At 39.2% G+C, this 19,336-nt stretch overlaps 1 protein-coding gene across 1 annotated transcript in view; it reads right to left on the reverse strand.

Annotated features, from left to right (window-relative positions):
- Positions 1 to 688: 688 nt before the first annotated feature.
- TSPAN5 (tetraspanin 5) overlaps positions 689 to 19,336 on the reverse strand; it is a 195,492-nt gene continuing 176,844 nt past the window's right edge. The window contains exons 4-8 of the mRNA XM_051964424.1: positions 14,293 to 14,463; positions 12,447 to 12,572; positions 10,478 to 10,525; positions 10,236 to 10,352; positions 689 to 2,912 (exon numbers count right to left, since the gene is read on the reverse strand). Coding sequence (XP_051820384.1) covers positions 2,847 to 2,912; positions 10,236 to 10,352; positions 10,478 to 10,525; positions 12,447 to 12,572; positions 14,293 to 14,463 — 528 coding nt within the window. The 3' untranslated portion in view covers positions 689 to 2,846. The remainder of the gene's footprint in view (positions 2,913 to 10,235; positions 10,353 to 10,477; positions 10,526 to 12,446; positions 12,573 to 14,292; positions 14,464 to 19,336) is intronic.

A 19,336-nucleotide genomic window follows, 5' to 3' on the forward strand; every position in this document is an offset into this window, starting at 1 on the left:
TCAACTGACCTACATCTCAGAAATTTTGGGGGAAAGCTGGTTAGAATAGGGGAAAGGCTAGTAGAGTTATAAATAGGGAGATAAACTGGGCCTCTATGAGCACAATTCTTTTATAAATATAGGTCATCACCTTTTTGGTCTTAAGAGAGTATTTTAGAGCGTTAAATCACTTGTCCCTTGTCACACGGCCAATCTGGGTTGGAGGCCAGCTCTCTTTCCGCTAAATCACGCTGCTTCTTCGGAACTCTGAAGAATACTCATTAATTAACAGTAGATAGAAAAAATGTAATAATGGCAAGCAATGATAAAGAAAGGGAAGCGGGATTGGGTCACTTAGCACTCTGGATCAGTAAGAAAGGTTGTTTTAACTGGGATGCTCAATGCAGCAAAAGGCTGAGACCCCAAATACTTTCAATTCTCCAGAAAATAAAAGCAAAACTCTGATTAGTTTCAATGACTCCTTTTCTAGCTGTAGCGAAAGAGTCCTTGTAAGTAAGTGACTCGTGTGAAATCACGCTGGGTCCTCGAAGGCCCACCTTGATCTGGATTCCCCGGCTCCAGATCTCATTCCCGGGAAGCCAGCCCAACGGCAGCGGGGCGGGTGTTTAGCCCACCCTTAGAGGAAGTGAAGGAGGAAGCCCTTCAGCCTCCCAGGGGGAACATGGTGAAGAAAAACGTAACGCTGTGGAAAGGTGGAATCAGGTTTATTAAGGACGATCTTTATTACAAACACTTTCTGAGTGTAAAAAATAATGAGTGATTTAAAAAATGAAGCTCACGTGGACTTGCTGCATTCACTGAAGGGAAGGCATGTTGCCTGACGATGAGTCTAAAGATCAGATGGCGTTCGTGAGGTAATTCATGGGAAAAAAGGCAAAAGTGCAACTCGGAGGACTCAAGTCTTCACCGCCAGGGGAGGATGCGACTAAATTGTAATTTGGGGGCTGGAGATGGACTAAGGTCAGGGTCTATCACCAGGACATGGAATGAGCATTTCTAACTATACAAGTACAGACAGACACATACACACATGCACACCCATACACACACCCAAATATAGAACAGCTCATTATTCAGAAGTTTGTAGATGGAGTTATTTTCTTCCTCTTTTTAGATGAGCATTTCAAAAATTGATCATCCCCAGGACTGAGACAGTGAAGGAGCGGGGAAGATGGTGCAAAATAGAAAAACACAAGCTCAAGCTCTCCCCAAAGTGCCCCGGCCACGCGGCGACCCAGAACGACGACGGCATGCTAGGAGAGAGTCAGTCCCCGGGCACCTGGAGCATCCCTGCTGCCCAGGGGAGAAACGCCCCGACAGACACGTTCTGGAGGGGAGCTGGGAGGCTCTCTCTGGCCTTCTTACTGGCACTAGGTCACGTTGGGATGGCAGCACCAAGACAGTGTCAAAGGGCCCTTCCTCCCAGCTCAGACAGCGGTCCTGGCTCTGACACTTGTGCTTCATTATCATTCTAGCTGTTAAGTCTCCTGGAAGAGGACGGAGGTAACTGGAGACCACACACGCGATTTCTTTCTTTTCCGTTGGGGGAAAAAAAAATGGAGAGAAGCCTTTTGAGCCATTGGGGCTGCTTCCCGTTGGCATTTATTCCATTTGGGGGAAGGAAGGAAGGTAGGAGCTGAGGGGGGAGGGGTCATGAGAAAAGACCCCAGGGACCACATTTCATGTGTCAAGGCTGATCCTTTCCCCTCAAGGATGCGGGGAACAAGCCAGAACTTCCCACAGCCATGCACTTAAAAAACAAAAAAGAAACAAAGAAAAAAGGTCAGTTCTGACCAAATTACAGTTTGAAATATTTCTGGGACATTAGGGAGGGAGGAATGGCTGGTGGATGTCAAGTCACAATTCATGCAAGTAAGAATCATTAAAAAGGAAAAGTCGAAGTTTTAGCTGAAAAAATCTTTTAAAGGAAAATGTAAAAGATTTGTATCAAAGCCTTAGCCACTAATCCCCCCCCAAAAGAGTATTCCAAAAATTTCCAAAGAACACAGCAACTGACTTTTTTTGGGAGGGAGGGGAAGGGGAACATTAGGTAACACCATTTCATTTAATGCACTTTCTTCTATTTCTATTTGAAATAAACCCCAGGCTTGCTTAGGAAAATTGCTCGGCTAAGATACGGCACCCTGAAGTCTTCCACTCATTGGCTCAGTGCAGATGTCTTATTGATTCCCTTCCCTGGCAAAGGGGGAAGAACCTGGATCGGCAGGCAGCGGTGCCTCTCGTGAGTCACAAATTCTGGAGCAAGACACTTAAAAGACCCAAGTTCTTTTCTTCTTGGTTCTTAGAATTTCTTAATATTTATAGTGGGAGATGAAAGAAAAATATTTTTGCCCCCAGTCAATAGGTTTCATTTTAGAAAAGAGAGCAGTTCCTTGCCACTGAGGACAGAATGTCCCTCCTGGGTATGATGCAGACACAAAACTCCCTCCGCCACCTCTGACAGCCCTCCAGGAACACAAGGGGAGGAAAACAGCCTTTTCCACAGATCACCAGGTAATTCTGTTTCAATTTACGCACATCTGTTGGAGTTTCCTTTCTGGTAAGCGTCCAACTGTTCACAAACCATGGCTACAGTAGATGCACGCTTCAACAGCTTTCAAATGGGTCATTTAAAAAAAATTGAAATCTGTCGGTGAGCAGCAGGTCCTGATAAGCCTCCCTGGGTTCACCCCCACAGGAGCAGTTTCGCGGCAATACCAGCCTTCGGGACTGAAGCCTGCAAGCATCATCCGCGGAGCTGGGGCTCGGCATCGGCACGGCGGGCTGGAGGCGGGGGAAGGTCTCGGGGGTCCAGTGTCTTAGAGCAGTCACTTCATCCAGCGCTTCTACCAGCTGGCCCTGACGGCTTCGATGTCACTAACCAAATTCTGGGCTAGACATATCCCAAAAATCTGGAGGGAAAGAAAGAACAGAAGCATCAGAGGGAGCCAGCGGGCTTCCTGGGGCTTATTTTTTATTGAACTTTTTATTTTTAAAAACATATGCATGGATAATTTTTCACCATTGACCCTTGAAAAACCTTATATTCCAACTTCCTCCCCCTTCCCCCATCCCCTCTCCTAAATGGCAAGTAATCCAATATATGTTAAACATGTTAAAATATATGTTAAATCTAATATGTGCATACATATTTATATAATTATCATTCTATATCAAATCAAATCTCTCTCTCTATATATACACACACACACACACACACACACACATATATATATATATATATCAGATCAAAAATGAAAAAAAGAGAAAGAAAACAAAATTCAAGCAAACAACAAAAGGTGTGAAAATGCTATGTTGTGATCCACAGTTCCCACTGTCCTCTCTCTGGGTGTAGATGGCTCTTTTCATCACTGAACAACTGGAACTGGTTTGAACCAACTCACTGTTGGAAAGAGCCATGTCCATCAGAACTAATCATCATATAATTTTCTTGTTGCCACATATAGCGATCTCCTGGTTCTGCTCATTGCACTTCTATCAGTTCACATAATTCTCTCCAAGCTGGGGCTTTTTAAAAAAAAAAAAAACTCCCTTTCATTTAAAACTCACTTTTAAAAGTAAAATCTTAGCCATCTGCACCTAGAGAGAGAACAGTGGGAACTGAATGTGGACACAACATAGTGTTTTCACTTTTGTTGTTGTTGTTGTTTGCTTGTACTATGTTTTCTTTCTCATTTTTTCCCTTCTTGATCTGATTTTTCTTGTGCAGCAAAAATTGTGGAACTATATATAGAAGAAATGCACATGTTTAACCTATATTGGATTATCTGCCATCTAGGGGAGGGGATGGGGGAAGTGAGCGAAAAATTTGGAACACAAGGTTTTACAAGGGTGAATGCTCAAAACTATCTATGCATGAAATAAAAATAAAAAGATTTAGTAGAAAAATTTAAAAAGCAAAATCTTTCACACCCACGTCAAGAAAAGTACAGTTCTATCATGACCAGGTTTAGAGACAGGAGCTCCCTGTATTAACTTTAAGCCCCCAAAATAAGGAGAAAGCAAAGTCATTGAGCCAATGATGAAAAAACACTACCTCGCTTCAAAAACAGAGGTGATGCAGTAAACATGCAGAAGACACATGTTTTCAAGTGAGAATTTTTTTTTAAAATATTTGTTATAGTTTTTTTCTTTTGTTCTTTAGGGGTAGGAGCGAGGGAGAAATGGGGGAGGGGAGGGAAGAATGCTAATTGAAAAAATAAAAACAAAAAGAAGGTAATGTTGACTCTTACAATCAAACCGGACAAACAGAAAGACACACACACACTGGACTTCAAACAGGAACATTAAATTTTGGATTAAATGAGACGTCATATGTTACCTCCCATAACAGCACTCTGCAGAGCTTAAAGTGCTATATAAACATTACTGTGATTATTATTTGTGCTGTTATTATTAATAATATACTTCCAGAATTGTTTAATGATTATGGATGCTAACTTGGAAAATCCCTGAGTTAGGAAGGAACTCAAACATCATATATTATAGACAGGGGTCCTCAAACTTTTTAAATAGGGGGCCAGTTCACTATATCCCTCAGACTGTTGGAGAGCTGGACTATAGTAAAAACAAGAACTTTGTTTTGTGGGCCTTTAAATAAAGAAACTTCATAGCCTTGGGTGAGGGGCTGCCGCATCTGGCCCACAGGCCGTAGTTTGAGGACCCCTGTTATATAACATTGTAGCTGGAAAAAAAATCAACTATTTCACCCTCTTTGTTATATAGGGAAATAAAATGAGACTCAGAAAGAAGTCTCAAAAAGTACTAAACTATTGAAGACTCCATTTTTTGACTGAGGTCTTATGAGATTAAATATTTACAGAAGTCTAATCCAATAATCTCATTTTACAAACAGGGAAACTGAGGCCCAAGAAAGTAAGTGATTTGCCAAGGTTACACAGCAGCTTTATTTAAATCCAGAACTAGGGTTCCTTGCAGAATACCATAATGCCTCTATGTTCCAAGAATCTTTTAAACTAAGCGAGATTTTACTTTAATAAGAGTGAGTTTGGGGAAATTACACTGAATAACTCACATTAACACCAGTTAGTTCTTTGAAAACTCAATTTTAATTTTAATTTTGATTGACGGATTGATTTTGGCCTTATATGCACAATTAAAATACACACTGGTTATTTTGGAAAGATTTTACCTCGGAGCAAAAAAAACATATCCAAATTGTTGTGCATCAGACAGTAAATTTATTCAGTTAACTGCTTTTGCAGGGGAAATTTATTTCGATTGACCATCCAAATACTTTTATCTATATTAGGTGAGAAAGAAAGCTGGATTTTCAGTGAGACCACTTGGAGTGGAATCAGTTACTTGAACTTAGGGGGATATGATCTTGGCCATCTTTCAACATTCAACAGGATAGTATAGCTATTGACCAAATGTCCCCATACATAGGCTAAGTGATGAAGCAGCAGAGTGGAGTCAGGAAGACTTGAGTCCAAATACTGCCTCAGATTCTCGTTAGTGACCAATCCTAGGCAAGCCATTTTAACCTTTGATTTCTTTATCTATAAAATAATGATAATAAGGGGCCTCAGAGGGTTGTTTGGAGGATAAAGTATGGTTTATAAAGCCCTCTGTCAACATTAAAGCAAACATTAGCTGTTATGTAATCTCTGGCTCCAGTTAAAGGGATGTAATGGAATGTTATTACAACATAAGAAAAGAGGAATGAGGTATTCAGAAAAATGCAGCAAGAAGAGCAAAATGATACATAATGAAGTAAGTAAGAAAAGAATAATTTGCATGATGATACTAATAGAATAGAAAGACAAACAACTTAGAAAGACCTCGGAATTATCATTAGAGCAGCAACAAATGACTTCCAAAGATTGATGGTGAAACATACCTCACATCTTGAAAAAAGGTAACTAAATTCAGAATGATGTTTTTCAAACATGGCTAGTGCATTGATTGTTATAAGTCAGGGTTTCAATGGGAGCAAGGAGGAGATGGTGATAGAAAACCCAGAGAAGGCTAGTAGACAGTGATTAAAAAGTCATTAACAAATCATTTTCTTAAAATATATGGTACCAAAAAAATTACAGAGGGGACCTAAGTGAATATAGCTGTTTCATTATCCTGTTAAAATAGATTTTTTTTTTTTTTTTGCTGAGGCAAGTGAGTTTAAGTGATTTGCCCAAGGTCACACAGCTAGGACATGTTAAGTGTCTGAGAGCAGATTTAAACTCAGATCCTGCTGACCTTCAGGGCTGATGTTCTATCCACTGTGCCATCTAGCTGCCCCTAAAATATATATTTAAACAACAAAGCCCTATGTATATTGAAATGTGTTTTCTTGAGCCTGTGATTTAAAAAAAAAGTAATTTTAACATTACTAGCAAATATTGAAGCCCTTCCATCATTGGGGAAAATTTTGACATCATACAGACAGTAATTACAGCAAACCAGGGAAAATTTTCAGATAACTCTATTGTCACTTCTAGATGTTGATCTATGGATTTAAATTAATTTATATCTGAAGCTTAATTTGGTGAATTTTTAAAAAAATTTTCCTATATACCAAAATCTATCATTTTTATTAAGGTTCCCATAGCACTTTTTATATGTTTGAGTTAACTAAGCAACATCCAAATGAGACTTAATTCTCCAATTCAGACAAGGCTTATAGTGAATCTATCAACATATTATAGCCACTGTATCAAAATTTCTGATGGACCAGGCATCAGAAGGTCCATCAGACCAGGAGACGGGAGCAGAGTGGTGAGAGGACACTTTAATATTCCAAGGATCTATGGAAGATGGTTCACTCTTCAACCAAGCAACGAAAAGAATATTATTAAGAGTGGTTCAAGGATAATGGTTATCATTAAATCTTAAGCTTCCACTAACGTCCTCTTCCAAAGCCTTATGGGATATATTTTTCATCCTGGATTATCAAAGATTCTGCCAGAACAAATGAAGTTCCTATTTCAAAGGAAGTAGAAATCTATTGAAAGAGGTAGAATATGCTTAGGATGCTCCTACATCCAAAGCCTCCAAGAAAAACATAAATTGTCTGAGGTCACAGAAGAACCCAAAAACAATTTTGAAAATAAAGTAAGAGAGAGAGAAGAAAAATGGGAAGAGAAATGGGAGTGGTGCAAGAAAATCATGAAAAACAAGTCAACAGCTTGATAAAGAAGACACCCACACCCACAGCCACACAAAAAAACTACTTTAAAAAACAGACTAGGCCAAATGATAAAGAAGTACAAAAGCTCACTAAAGAAAATAATTCCTTAAAAATTAAAATTGAGCAAATGGAGCTAATGACTTTATGAGACATTAAGAAATAAGAAAACAAAAGCAAAAAAAGAAAAAAGGAAAAACAACTGAACTGGAAAATAGATCCAGGAGAGATAATTTAAAAATTATTTGAAAGCCATGATCAAAAAAAAGAACCTGGGCATCATCTCTCAAGAAATTATCAAGGAAAACTGCCCTGAAATTCTTGAATTCTTGAATCAGGAGGTAAAATAAACACTGAAGGAATCCACTGATCACCTTCTGAAAGAGATCCCAAAATGAAAATATATTCTCAGGAATATTATAGTCAAATTCTGGAGCTCCCAGGACAAGGAGAAAATACTGTAAGCATCCAGAACGAAACAACTCAAGTATTAATAGAACTACAATCAAGATAACACAAGATTTAGCATCTTCTACATTAAAAGATCAGAGGACTTGGAATATGATATTCTAGAGGCAAAGGAACCTTAGATTATAATTAAGAATCACCTATCCTGAAAAACTGAGTATAATTCTTTTTTTTTTAATTAAAGCTTTTAATTTACAAAACATATGATGGGTAATTTTTCAACACTGTCCCTTGCAAAGCCTTCTGTTCCAAATTATCCCTCGTCCCCTCTATCCCCTCCCCCTAGATGACAGGTAGTCCAATACATGTTAAATGTGTTAAAAATATATGTTAAATCCAACACATGTATACATATTTATACAGTTATCTTGCTGCACAAGAAAAATCAGATCAAGAAGGAAAAAAAAACTGGGAAAGAAAACAAAATGCAAGCAAACAACAGAAAGAGTGGAGAATGCTATGTTGTGGTCACACTCAGTTCCTACAGTTCTCTCTCTGGATGTAGATGACAAGATCATTGGAACTGGCCTGAATCATCTCATTGTTGAAGAGAGCCTCATCCATCAGAGTTGATCATCAATATAATCTTGTTGCCATATATAATGATCTCCTGGTTCTGCTCATTTCACTTAGCATCAGTTCATGTAAGTTTGAGTATAATTTTTTAAGGAAAAAAATTAATATTCAATGAAATAAAGGACTTTTAAGCATTCTTGATGAAATTCTTGTCGGAGCTGAATAAAATAGTTGGTTTTCAAATACAAAACTCAAGAGAAGCATAAAAAGGTAAATAGGAAAAAGAAATCATAAGGGACTCAACATTAAGCTATTTCCATTCCTACATGGGAAGATGACACTTGAAACTCATAAGAACTTTCTCACTCTTTGGGCAGTTAGAAGTATAAATAGACAGAGGGTACAAGTGTGAACTGAATATGAAGGGTTGATATATAAAGGTAATGGAATATTATTGTCCTATAAAAAATGATGAATAAGCTAATTTTAGAAGCAAAGATTTACATGAACTGATGCTGAGATAAACAAGCAGAACCAGGAAAACATTATACACAATAACAACAAGAATGTGCAATGATCAACTATGAAAGACTTGGTTCTTCTCAGTGCTTCAGTGATCTAAGGCAATCCCAAAGAACTCTGGATAGAAAATGCCATGTGCATCCAGAAAAATAACTATGGAGAGTGAAAGTACATGCTCTATTCACTTCTTTTTTTCTGTTGTTTTTTTTTTTTTTCCTCCCATAGCTTTTCCCTTTTGTTTTAATTTTTCTCTCACAACATGATTCATAAAGAAAAAAGCTAATTTACATATATAATCAGAAAAAATAAAACAATAATAAAAAATAATATGAAGGGGTAATGGTAAAAAAAATAAAATGAGATGAGAAGGGGTGAGAAAGGACTATACTGGGAGAAAGAAAGGGAGAGGTAGAATGGAGTAAATAATTTCACATAAAAGAGACAAAAAAAAGTTTTTACAATGGAGAGGGAAAAGGGAGAGACAACAGGGAGTTAGCCAATCTTACTTGGTATCAGAATTGGTTCAAAGAAGGAATAATATACACATTTAATCGTTTTAGTAATCTATCTTAACCTATAGAAAAGTAAGAGGGAAAAGAGGAGAGAGGGGGTGGTAGAAGGGAAGACAGATTGAGGGAAGGGATAGTCAAAAGCAAAACATTGGTGAATTCAGTGTGAAAGGAGAAAGAAAATAAAATAAACAGGTAAGGGGAGAAGGATGGAAGAAAATACAGTTGGAAAACAACTGTGAAAAAATTTTGAAACAAGTTTCTATGATAAAGGCCTTATTTCTCAAACATAGAGAATTGAGTTCAATTTATTAAAATAATGGCCATTCTCCAGTTGATAAATAATAAAAAGATATGAACAGTTTTCAGATGAAGCTGTCAAAGCTATCTATAACCATAAGAAAAAAAAATGTTTTAACTATTGATTAAAGAAATGCAAATTAAAACAATTCTGAGGTACTACCTCATCCATTAGTTGGCTAATAGGACAGAAAAGGAAAATGACAAATGACAGAGGGGATATAGGAAAAATGCAACACTGGCCCACTTCTGAACTGATTCAACCATTTGTTTGCAACTCTATCCAAAGGGCTATAAAAAACCATGCATATCCTTTGACCTAGCAATATCACTACTAAGTCTCTATCCCAAAAGAGATTTAAAAAAGGAAAAGGAGCTATATATACAAACGTATTTATAGCTCTTCTTTTCTGCCAGCAAAGAATTGGAAATTGAGAGGATGCCCATCAATTGGAGAATGGCTGAACAAATTGTGATATATGATGATGATGATGTGCTATAAGAAATGATGAGAAGGTTGTTCTCAGAAAAACTGAAAAGACTTCCATGAGTTAAGTCAAAGTGAAAGGTACTGTGTACAAAGTAACAGCAAATCTGCCTCTGACATTTAACTAGCCATGCAATCACGGGCAAGTCACTTAACTTTCTAGCAACTATCAAAACCTAGAAGCTCGTGAAGAGACACACAACTAGATGGTGGAGTGCTTCATTTCAACAGGATGACCATCCTTGGCAAGTAAGGTCTTACTTACCTGAAGCAATGCAATGCCTATGAAAATACCAGCCACTATGGTTAGGTTGTCTTGTAACCACTTCTCAAACTGGGGCACGCAGCCTTTTGTGTAGATTACAATCTGCTGATCCACCTCCTGCACAAAAGACAGAAAGAAGAAGGTCACTCTGGTGGTTCCAAAATCCAATTGTTTAAAAAAAAAAAAAAAAAAAAAAAAAAAAAGAGGCTTTGTGTTAGGCAGGAACGAGGAATTCTACTTACTGGTTTTTGCCTGGCGTCATATCCACACTGAGTGTTGATGACATCTTCCTGATGGGAAAAGCAAACAGAGAAGTTTCTCCTTGTTACAGGATCACCATCAAACACAGGCACTGGTGATGGGTTAGGAAAAGAGCTGGGGGAGTTATTAGGATCACGTGAAATTGTGGCTGGAAGGGAAAATCACTCCATCGGCTCTACAGCTACCCACATGCTGACTTTTTCCATAAGGAAAAGATCAAAAAATATTTTTTACCCAAAGATCTGCTAAAGATTTAAAAGGCAATCTGGCAAAGATTTAACAACTAGTGTTCTGATGGCTAGGATACAAATTTACATGGAATCTGCAGTATTAACTTTTTCTCTATCACTTTTATAAACAATCAAATTAAACCATAAATAAAAATGTGTAGCTATTTCTGAGGTGTAAATGTTCACACTGACAATTTAACAATCAGGTCAACACCAACGTTCACACCAGCACTGAGGTGAGACTTGGTGGGGAGGGAGGGAGACATGTGAAAGGAGAGATAAGGAAAAAGTAGGAGCAATAAATGGAGGCTGCAAAAAAGTCATCTTGGACTTGATGCTGGGTAAATCTCTTAAATAATTTGAACTGCTCTAAAGGAGGATGGGCTGTTCCCTGGAAAAGATGGGTGTCCCTTATTTAGAAGGCTAAAGCCTAAGCTAGATAATCATTTATTATATAATATTATATTACATTACATTGTATTATATATTATAGTGTTATGTTATGTTACATTATATTTTATTAGGAATTCTGCCTCTTCCAACTCTAAAACATAATTCTTTTGAATTAATCAAAACAAGAACCAAAAGCCTCTGAGAAACAAGGAAAGGGTACCACAACAACAAATGCTCCAACTGTAGGTGGCTGCATCAGACATCAGGGACAAAAGAAAATCCTTCTTATAATGAGATGATGAGAAAACTGCATGATACAGGGTGGTAAGCCCGGGTCCAAAACCTCCAATAAAAGGAAAGCGGCTCATAAGAGAATCTCACTGTCTATTTATAGAATGAATACTGGTATTCTCTTAGGCCACTGCTCCCCAGAATAGTGACCCGTCCACCTTCCAATCAACACACAACAAATTCTCTTATTAGATTCCCATCTACCACTATTTTTATTATCACCTTGGGGGGAAAAGAACATAAAACAACTGCATTTATGATCTGCAATATATGCGTGTGTGTACATTCGCATTTGAGCCTCATAACAATCCTGCTACATGGGGCTATTATTATTCCCATTTTACAAATGAGGAAATGAGGCTGAGGGGGGCGAAGTGATTAGCCCAGGATCACAGTGTGTGTTTATGTGTATTTATGTATGTGTGTGTGTGCATATAAATGTATATATGTATATTATATATTTATGTGTAAGATGTGTGTGTGTATAAATGTATATATGTCTATATTAGATATAAAGAGTATGTATATAATCTGGATATGTGTATATATTTATGTAAAAGGTGTGTGTACACAAATGTATGTATGTATATATTTATGTATAAATGTAACACACACACACACACACACACACACACACACACACACACACACACAATTTTTTATGTATAAGTACAATTTGGACCTGGGTCTTTCTGACTCCAAGCTCTACCCCCCTGCACCACCCAACCGACATAACTGAAGCACAGGGGCCCATCTACCCTCTCTAACAAGCCTTCCTTGGCCCCTCCCACTGATTACGAGTTTGGCCCCCTCTGCCACGGACTCTAGCGATCTGTGCCACTTGCCCCCCCCCCCCCACTCTTGGAGGTCACAGACATGGCCGGTTCCTCTCCGGATCCCCCACTGCCCAAGGACGGCTCGCTGCATGCAGCAGGCGCTCACTAAGGGACGAGGGGCGTTTCGCCTTCGGTAGGAGGGCCCCGGGGACCCACCCGCCTCCCGTTGTGGACAAGGCCGGCTTTGCTCCTCCACTTACCGCCGGATCTTTTGTGCAGCACGAGAAGGGCACGCCGCAGCGCTCTCGGCTTGCGTTGGAATCTGTGCAATTGAAGTAAATATTTAGGTTCCAGTCATCCGCTCCAAAAGCCCCACAGCACTGCCACTAGAGCAAACAGGAGACAATTAGAACCTCTTCACTCACCGACAACCGCCCCGCTTGCATCCCTATGCACCGAAACCCCCAGGCCGGGGCTCCCGGCTCTCCAGAGGCCCTCGGGGGCCCAACGGGGCCCAAGCGGCCCAGGGAAAGCCTCGGAAGGGACGCGGGACTCTGCTTGTACCGCAGGCAGCAAGCGGCCTCGCAGCCCGGGGGAGCACGCTGCTTACAGGCTTAATCTGGAGCAGTTTGAAGCGGAGCCCGTGTCTGCCCGGTGGGAAGGAGGGACCTAGCCCGCCCTCCTCCCCAGGGGGCCTGCGCCGCTCCCACCCTTCTGGGGGCCGAGAACACAAGTGGACGGAGCTGCCCGAGGGCCTTCGGCTCTCCAACCAACGCAAAACGTGGAGAGGGACATTCCCCCCTCCCGCAGAGAGCCCTGTGGGTCACATCGAGTCAGGGGGCCCTGGGACGCTGAGAGGGTTCTTCTGGTAACCCAATGGGGAAGTATCAGAAGGGGGGAGCTCCGCCCCTCGGCCAAGCGACCTCAAACTGGAGGGCCGGTTCAGGAGGGACCGATGACACAAAAGGGAGGCTGCTCTGGCCCACAACCAAGGCTCGGCCGACCACGGAAAAGTATGGCAGACACTGCCCACAAAAATGGAGCTGGAAAGAACATTACAGGTCCCTTGTATAAGAAGGGAGGGGAGGGAAGAAGCATTTATGTAGCGCCTACTGTACACCATAATGGAGTTGGAAAGAAGCTTACAGTTCTCTTGTATGAGAGAAGGGAGGAGAGAAAAGAAGCATGTATGTAGTGCCTACTGTACACAATAATGAAGTTGGAAAGAACATCACAGATCTCTTGTATAAGATTAGAGAAGGGAGGGAAAAAGCATTCATGTAGTACCTACTGTATACAGGGCACTATTCTAAATGCTTTTTACAAATGTTATCTCATTCGGTGAGGGAATGGAGACCAGGAAAGGAGATAATGGCCACAATGGGACAAGGGGAGCCTGATTCCCTTCTCATTCCACCCTGATGCCTACCCAGGGTTTTATCCAATAAATAAGTGAATGGTCCCCACTGGTCCACAGCCCAAGATTAAATGTTTCAGATGGTTTATACAGAGGGAGGTCTATTCAAAGACCAGCAGATCTTTTATTCCATGTAAGTTGTTACCTTATTATCTTGTATACATTTCTATTAGCTATAAACTTCACGACATCCCTCTGTTTTACATGGCCTCACTTTATGTCATAAAAAGCCTAAAGTGACCTGCCCAAGGCCCTGGCATGGCTGGCTGCAGAGACCAGGATTCAAGTCTGGGTCTTCTGATTTCAAAGCCAGGATGCTTTCCAATTATATAACAGCCTAATTATGGGCTGAGGCACAGGGAAGCAGGTGCCAAAAACAAGTTATCTTTAGATACCAGGTGGAACTTTTAAAAATAAAAGCAGCTGATTGTCATTCACTGCTAATAGGAAGAGACCAGCTAGCACTGCAGGCACTCCTCCAAACAGCCATCCCACCTTCTTCCTCTTCACATCAAGTTAAAAAGCATCCAACAGAACCCCACCTGAGACAGCCGAAGGGCAAGTGAGAGGACCAGAAAAACTGCACGCCTGAGATGGGGCTTAGCAAACACAGTGAGGGGAAAGCAGTGAAATAGGAACATCCATTCAAACAGGTGTTTAGGCTGAAAAGAAACAGGATTCCAACTTACGTATTCCTGGGTAAAGTCTATGAGGTTTTGTAAATCGATGTCATCCCTGTAAGCTCTGATGTTGTTGTTTATAAAGAAATACAGCTGGTCTTTGATCCAGTCTTTGAAAACAAATGCCAGAACCCCAGCAGTGAGCTCCAGGAAGAAAATAATTCCCAGGAAGACAGAAAACTAAGACAAAAGACAGAGAGAATGGTTAATGATGGCTATTTTCACCATATTTGGTTAAAAGGCTGGCTTTTCTCTCTTTTGAAATCCTTGTCATTATATCGGAATGTTACTCAGCACTAAAACAGACAATCCTCAGTTTCTTGAGATTTATTAAGACAAAATTATATTTCAGCAAAGATTTTTTTAAATTCCATAATCACATTTTAGGTGCACTGGTATTGCAGTCAGTAATTAACCAAAGCCCGTAAGCAAACAAGAATGATTCATTATACCCAAATTAAGTCCAAATGGATTTCACATGATTGATGTTCCTGCCAGGAGCTTTTAACAATGACCAATTCCTAACCTGTAGGATGTTTTGCTAGTATTAAAAAGATAGTGATTATCCTAATATTGGAGCTTTCCTGCCATCTGGAATGGTGGTCAGGACTCCATCTTTCTTTAGAGGACTCAGATATATTTTTAATCCTTCCCTAGCACCTGCTGCACAGGGTGAAATAGCAGGTGGGTTCATTTGAGGGGAATGACGCAGCCTGAGAGGTGGTGAGGGGGAGCATGGCATTAAAATAATCTGCCCGCATTAGGAAGAACAGAGTGAGACAAACTGCCATCCACCCCTCCCGGCCCTCTGAGGGGCATTAGCTCCTTGGCCGCTCCCCTTTGGGAACAGCCTTGGCCCGGGCCAGCTTTTTAACATCCTTTTCCTTTTTTTTTTTTTTTAATAATTTTTTATTGATAGAACGCATGACAGGGTAATTTTTTACAGCATTATCCCTTGCATTCATTTCTGTTCCGATTTTTCCCCTCCCTCCCTCCACCCCTTCCCCCAGATGGCAAGAGTCCTTTATATGTTGAATGGGTTACAGTATATCCTAGATACAATATATGTGTGCAGAACCAAACAGTTTTCTTGTTGCACAGGGAGAATTGAATTCAGAAGGTATAAATAACCCGGGAGGTAAAACATAAATGCAAGCAGTTTATATTCATTTCCAGTGTTCTTTCTCTGGGTGTAGCTGCTTCTGTCCATCTTTGATCAATTAAGGCTCTCTTTATCAAAGAGGTCCACTTCCATCAAAATACATCCTCAAACAGTATCATTGTTGAGGTATATAATGATCTCCTGGTTCTGCTCATTTCACTTAGCATCAGTTCATGTAAGTCTCTCCAGTCCTCTCTGTATTCCTCCTGCTGGTCGTTCCTTACAGAACAATAATATTCCATAACGTTCATATACCACAATTTACTCAACCATTCTCCAATTGATGGGCATCCTTTCATTTTCCAGCTTCTGGCCACTACAAACAGGGCTGCCACAAACATTTTGGCACATACAGGTCCCTTTCCTTTCTTTAGTATCTCTTTGGGGTATAAGCCCAGTAGAAACACTGCTGGATCAAAGGGTATGCACAGCTTGATAACTTTTTTGAGCATAGTTCCAAATTGCTCTCCAGAATGGCTGGATGTGTTCACAATTCCACCAACAATGTATCAGTGTCCCTGTTTTCCCACATTCCCTCCAACATTCCCCATTATCTTTCCCTGTCATTCTAGCCAATCATTTCTGAATTCTAAAGTCAGAAGGGGCCCTTGTAAAATAAAAGCAAGCCGTTGGAATATTTTGACTCAGGTTCAAAACCATGAATCTAGTGGAAAATCTGCATGATTTCCCTTAGAAAATTCCAGAGATATGATAGCACATCTTGTACGGTCATCCGGCTTTTTGCACACACATCCCTTTTTCTTTCTAAGCAGCCTTGATGCTGCTAAAGCAGGGCCAACCATTACAGCAACAACCAGAACAGGTAAGTCCAGGTGGGGTCTCAACCCCTGCGGTTGAACACAGTCTCTCCCCAAAAGTGACAGGCTTGGAACAGCCAAGTTAAAGAAACATAAATAACACTTAAGAGCTATCCTTTTATTTATAGCAAATGGGATCACTAGATGTGGCTGAGGTGGACCTGTCTACTCCACAAAACTGACAAAGCGGGGACCGTGTGAGAAATATGGTTAACTTACAGAAATATAGCGTGGGGCCTCAGGGTTTGTAGATATATTTTAGGAGCCCCATGATGAATAGGAGTAAAATATTTTACTTTTATAAGGCTCTATTTATTTAAAAATATTACTTAAGTTAGTTAAAATTACTTAATTTACTTAAATTATTTAATTTGAAGAAAGGGTCTTAGGGTTTACCAGATGGCAAAAAAAAGGTCCCTTACTTTAGGTGGATATTACATCCTTTAGGTATCAATCTCGACCTAATTGTGTTCTATATATGCTGTTGCAAGCTGGAGCACTGTTAGGTCTAAAAAGACAGCCCAGAACTGCAAATCCAGCACCACCTTCTAAAGCCCTGTTCCACTTTAGGTTCCCTAAGGGCCTAATCTGTGATCTGGATTCCCCAGGGTAGAGCTTTAGAGACTCAAGTGCCTGGGATGTACGATGACACGAGTCAACAGAGAGCAAATACCAATAGACACACTCGTTAGTGCATGGGTCCTTTCAAATTTTTATATACAGATATTTTAGCTCCAACAGCATACATGGTTACTGGAAATTTAGTCCAGGTAGTATCTCCAATCTTGAACATGAGAAAAAGGAAGGTCAAGGAGAAAAAAAGCTTCCTTATAATTATACTTTTGGCTAGAACACAGAATAATTCCTCTTTTATCATTTACACATATGAAATTTTTTTATTATTTTGATAATTGATAATTTGATTATTTTGACAATTGATTATTTTGATAATTGATTATTATCTTGATTAGGGGATTAAACTCCCTTCTTTAGGAAGAACTAGCCCTAAGCTAAGTCAGACCAATATAGATCACCTCTTATGTTTAGATTACATGTAGATTTAGTAGCACATTCAGAAGAATTCAGAAGAATAAAATACTCATAACGTTTTTCCAAAGGCTAAATTTCTTTTTCTTGCAGAAAGCAGAATTGACCAGAGGCTAAATTCCCCTTTCTGGCAGCTGAAAAAAAGGTTGGTCAGAGGTTGCTTTTTTTTTTTTTTTTTTTTTTTCCAGTCTTAGTGGTTAAGCCCTTTTTATCTTGAGCTAAAGTCTAACTTGAGTAATGGACTCTAAGCAAGATGGGGGGGAATGGGGAGACTGATAATCACTGACTACAAGTTCCTCTTTCCCAGTGCACTTTCTGCTAACAAAAGGTACCACGTACCACCTGGAGAAAAGGAAGGCTGGCATAAGATTAAGAAAATCTAAGAGAAGCTAACTAACCAGATGACCTGTATGTTCCAATTAAATTATGTTCAAAATAAGTTTCTGTCATTTTTCAAATTCCTCTTTTTTTGTTTTAAAAACCATCTCTGTAAATTACTTCTCTCTCTGACCAGGTCACTTCTAATCTCTAACAAAAATTTGAGATTAAAAGCTATCTTACTTACCTAATGGATTCTATGCATCGAGATTTCTCTAATTATTTTGATGGCTTTCCCCCATCTCTTCAAGTTTGATTTTGGTTCCTTTATTGTACAAAATAATCTTCACTAACATACTTGCCACACTTACTTTTTCCAGGAAGGGAAGGGCAAGTTTTAGTATCCACTAGACTGAATATAGTCATTTCATTTGCTCTAAAACATGCACAATTAAAAACACATTTGGGGGAAGGGAGAGAAAGATTTAACTTGGGAATATTGTTATAATATTAGTTTCTGGTTTCTTGGGCAACATTCATCCTCTGTCAAAAATGACTATTTGTCAATCATGTGAACCACACAAATAATTTACATTCATTCAAATACTGTGGGGACTTTATAATTATTTTTTATTCTCAAAATCACTAAATGAAATTATTCTTTGATTTCATATCCAGGTACATGCAAGTGTTCAAGTCAGAATTGTCTTAAATGAGCAGAAATAACTCCTGACTTACTCATTCTTATAATCATATGGTCAGGTTTAGAACTGGAAGGAATCCTAAAGCCCAAAGCAGTTAAAGTGGTTTGCCCAAGGACACACAGGTAGTACCAGTGTTGCAATTTGATTACCTAGTCCCCTGACTACAAATCCATTGCTTTGCTGACTCTACTACATGCAGGCATGAGAAACAAATTGATCTAACTTTTTCAGGGATTCCCTTGGGCAAGTCACTTAACCCCAATTGCCTAAAAACAAAACATGAATAAATATTTTTAAAAAGAGATATCTATAACTATCCACCATTCTCCACTGGATCTGAGTGAGGATCACATGTGTAAATGCAAACATTTTGTAACCTGTAATGTCCTGTACAAAACATTATAAAATCTTGTAATCCTAATTTAATTCTCTAATTCTGATAATAACTTATAGCTACAAGGGTGTTTGCATTAGCAGACTTCTAAAAAAAAATATCATATACAAATTCCTCATCTGCTGCTAGAATGCCAAGGAATAGCATACCAACTTCAACATTTAAATGCTATCTTTGAGGAAGTTGCTTATCTTGAACAACAGTTACTAGGGTTTTTTTTTTTTTTAATCATAAAATAAACAGCAGCTCCCATAATGCTTTGCCATGTTTATAGTCTCTTCTAGGGTAGAAGTGTCAAATTCACATAGAAAGAGAAACCATTAACCCATACATAATAATCCTTGCAGGATGTATATTGACTTAGAAATTCACATTTATTTTTTATTAATACATCAACACACTAAAATTTGATAGGAACTCCATGTTTTTAACAGTATTTCATTTTTCCTCAATTAGATGTAAAGATAATTTTTATAACATTTTGAAGAACTACATTTTATTTTGGTTTGGGTCACATTTAAGAGTGTTAGAAGCTGACGTCTTTGTCCTAAGGTATTCCTAAATTAATTGAAAATGAGAACAATCACTTGATCATGAGTTTCTAAATAGT

The sequence above is a fragment of the Antechinus flavipes genome, chromosome 6 (assembly GCF_016432865.1).
Source record: "Antechinus flavipes isolate AdamAnt ecotype Samford, QLD, Australia chromosome 6, AdamAnt_v2, whole genome shotgun sequence".
NCBI lineage: Eukaryota > Metazoa > Chordata > Mammalia > Dasyuromorphia > Dasyuridae > Antechinus > Antechinus flavipes.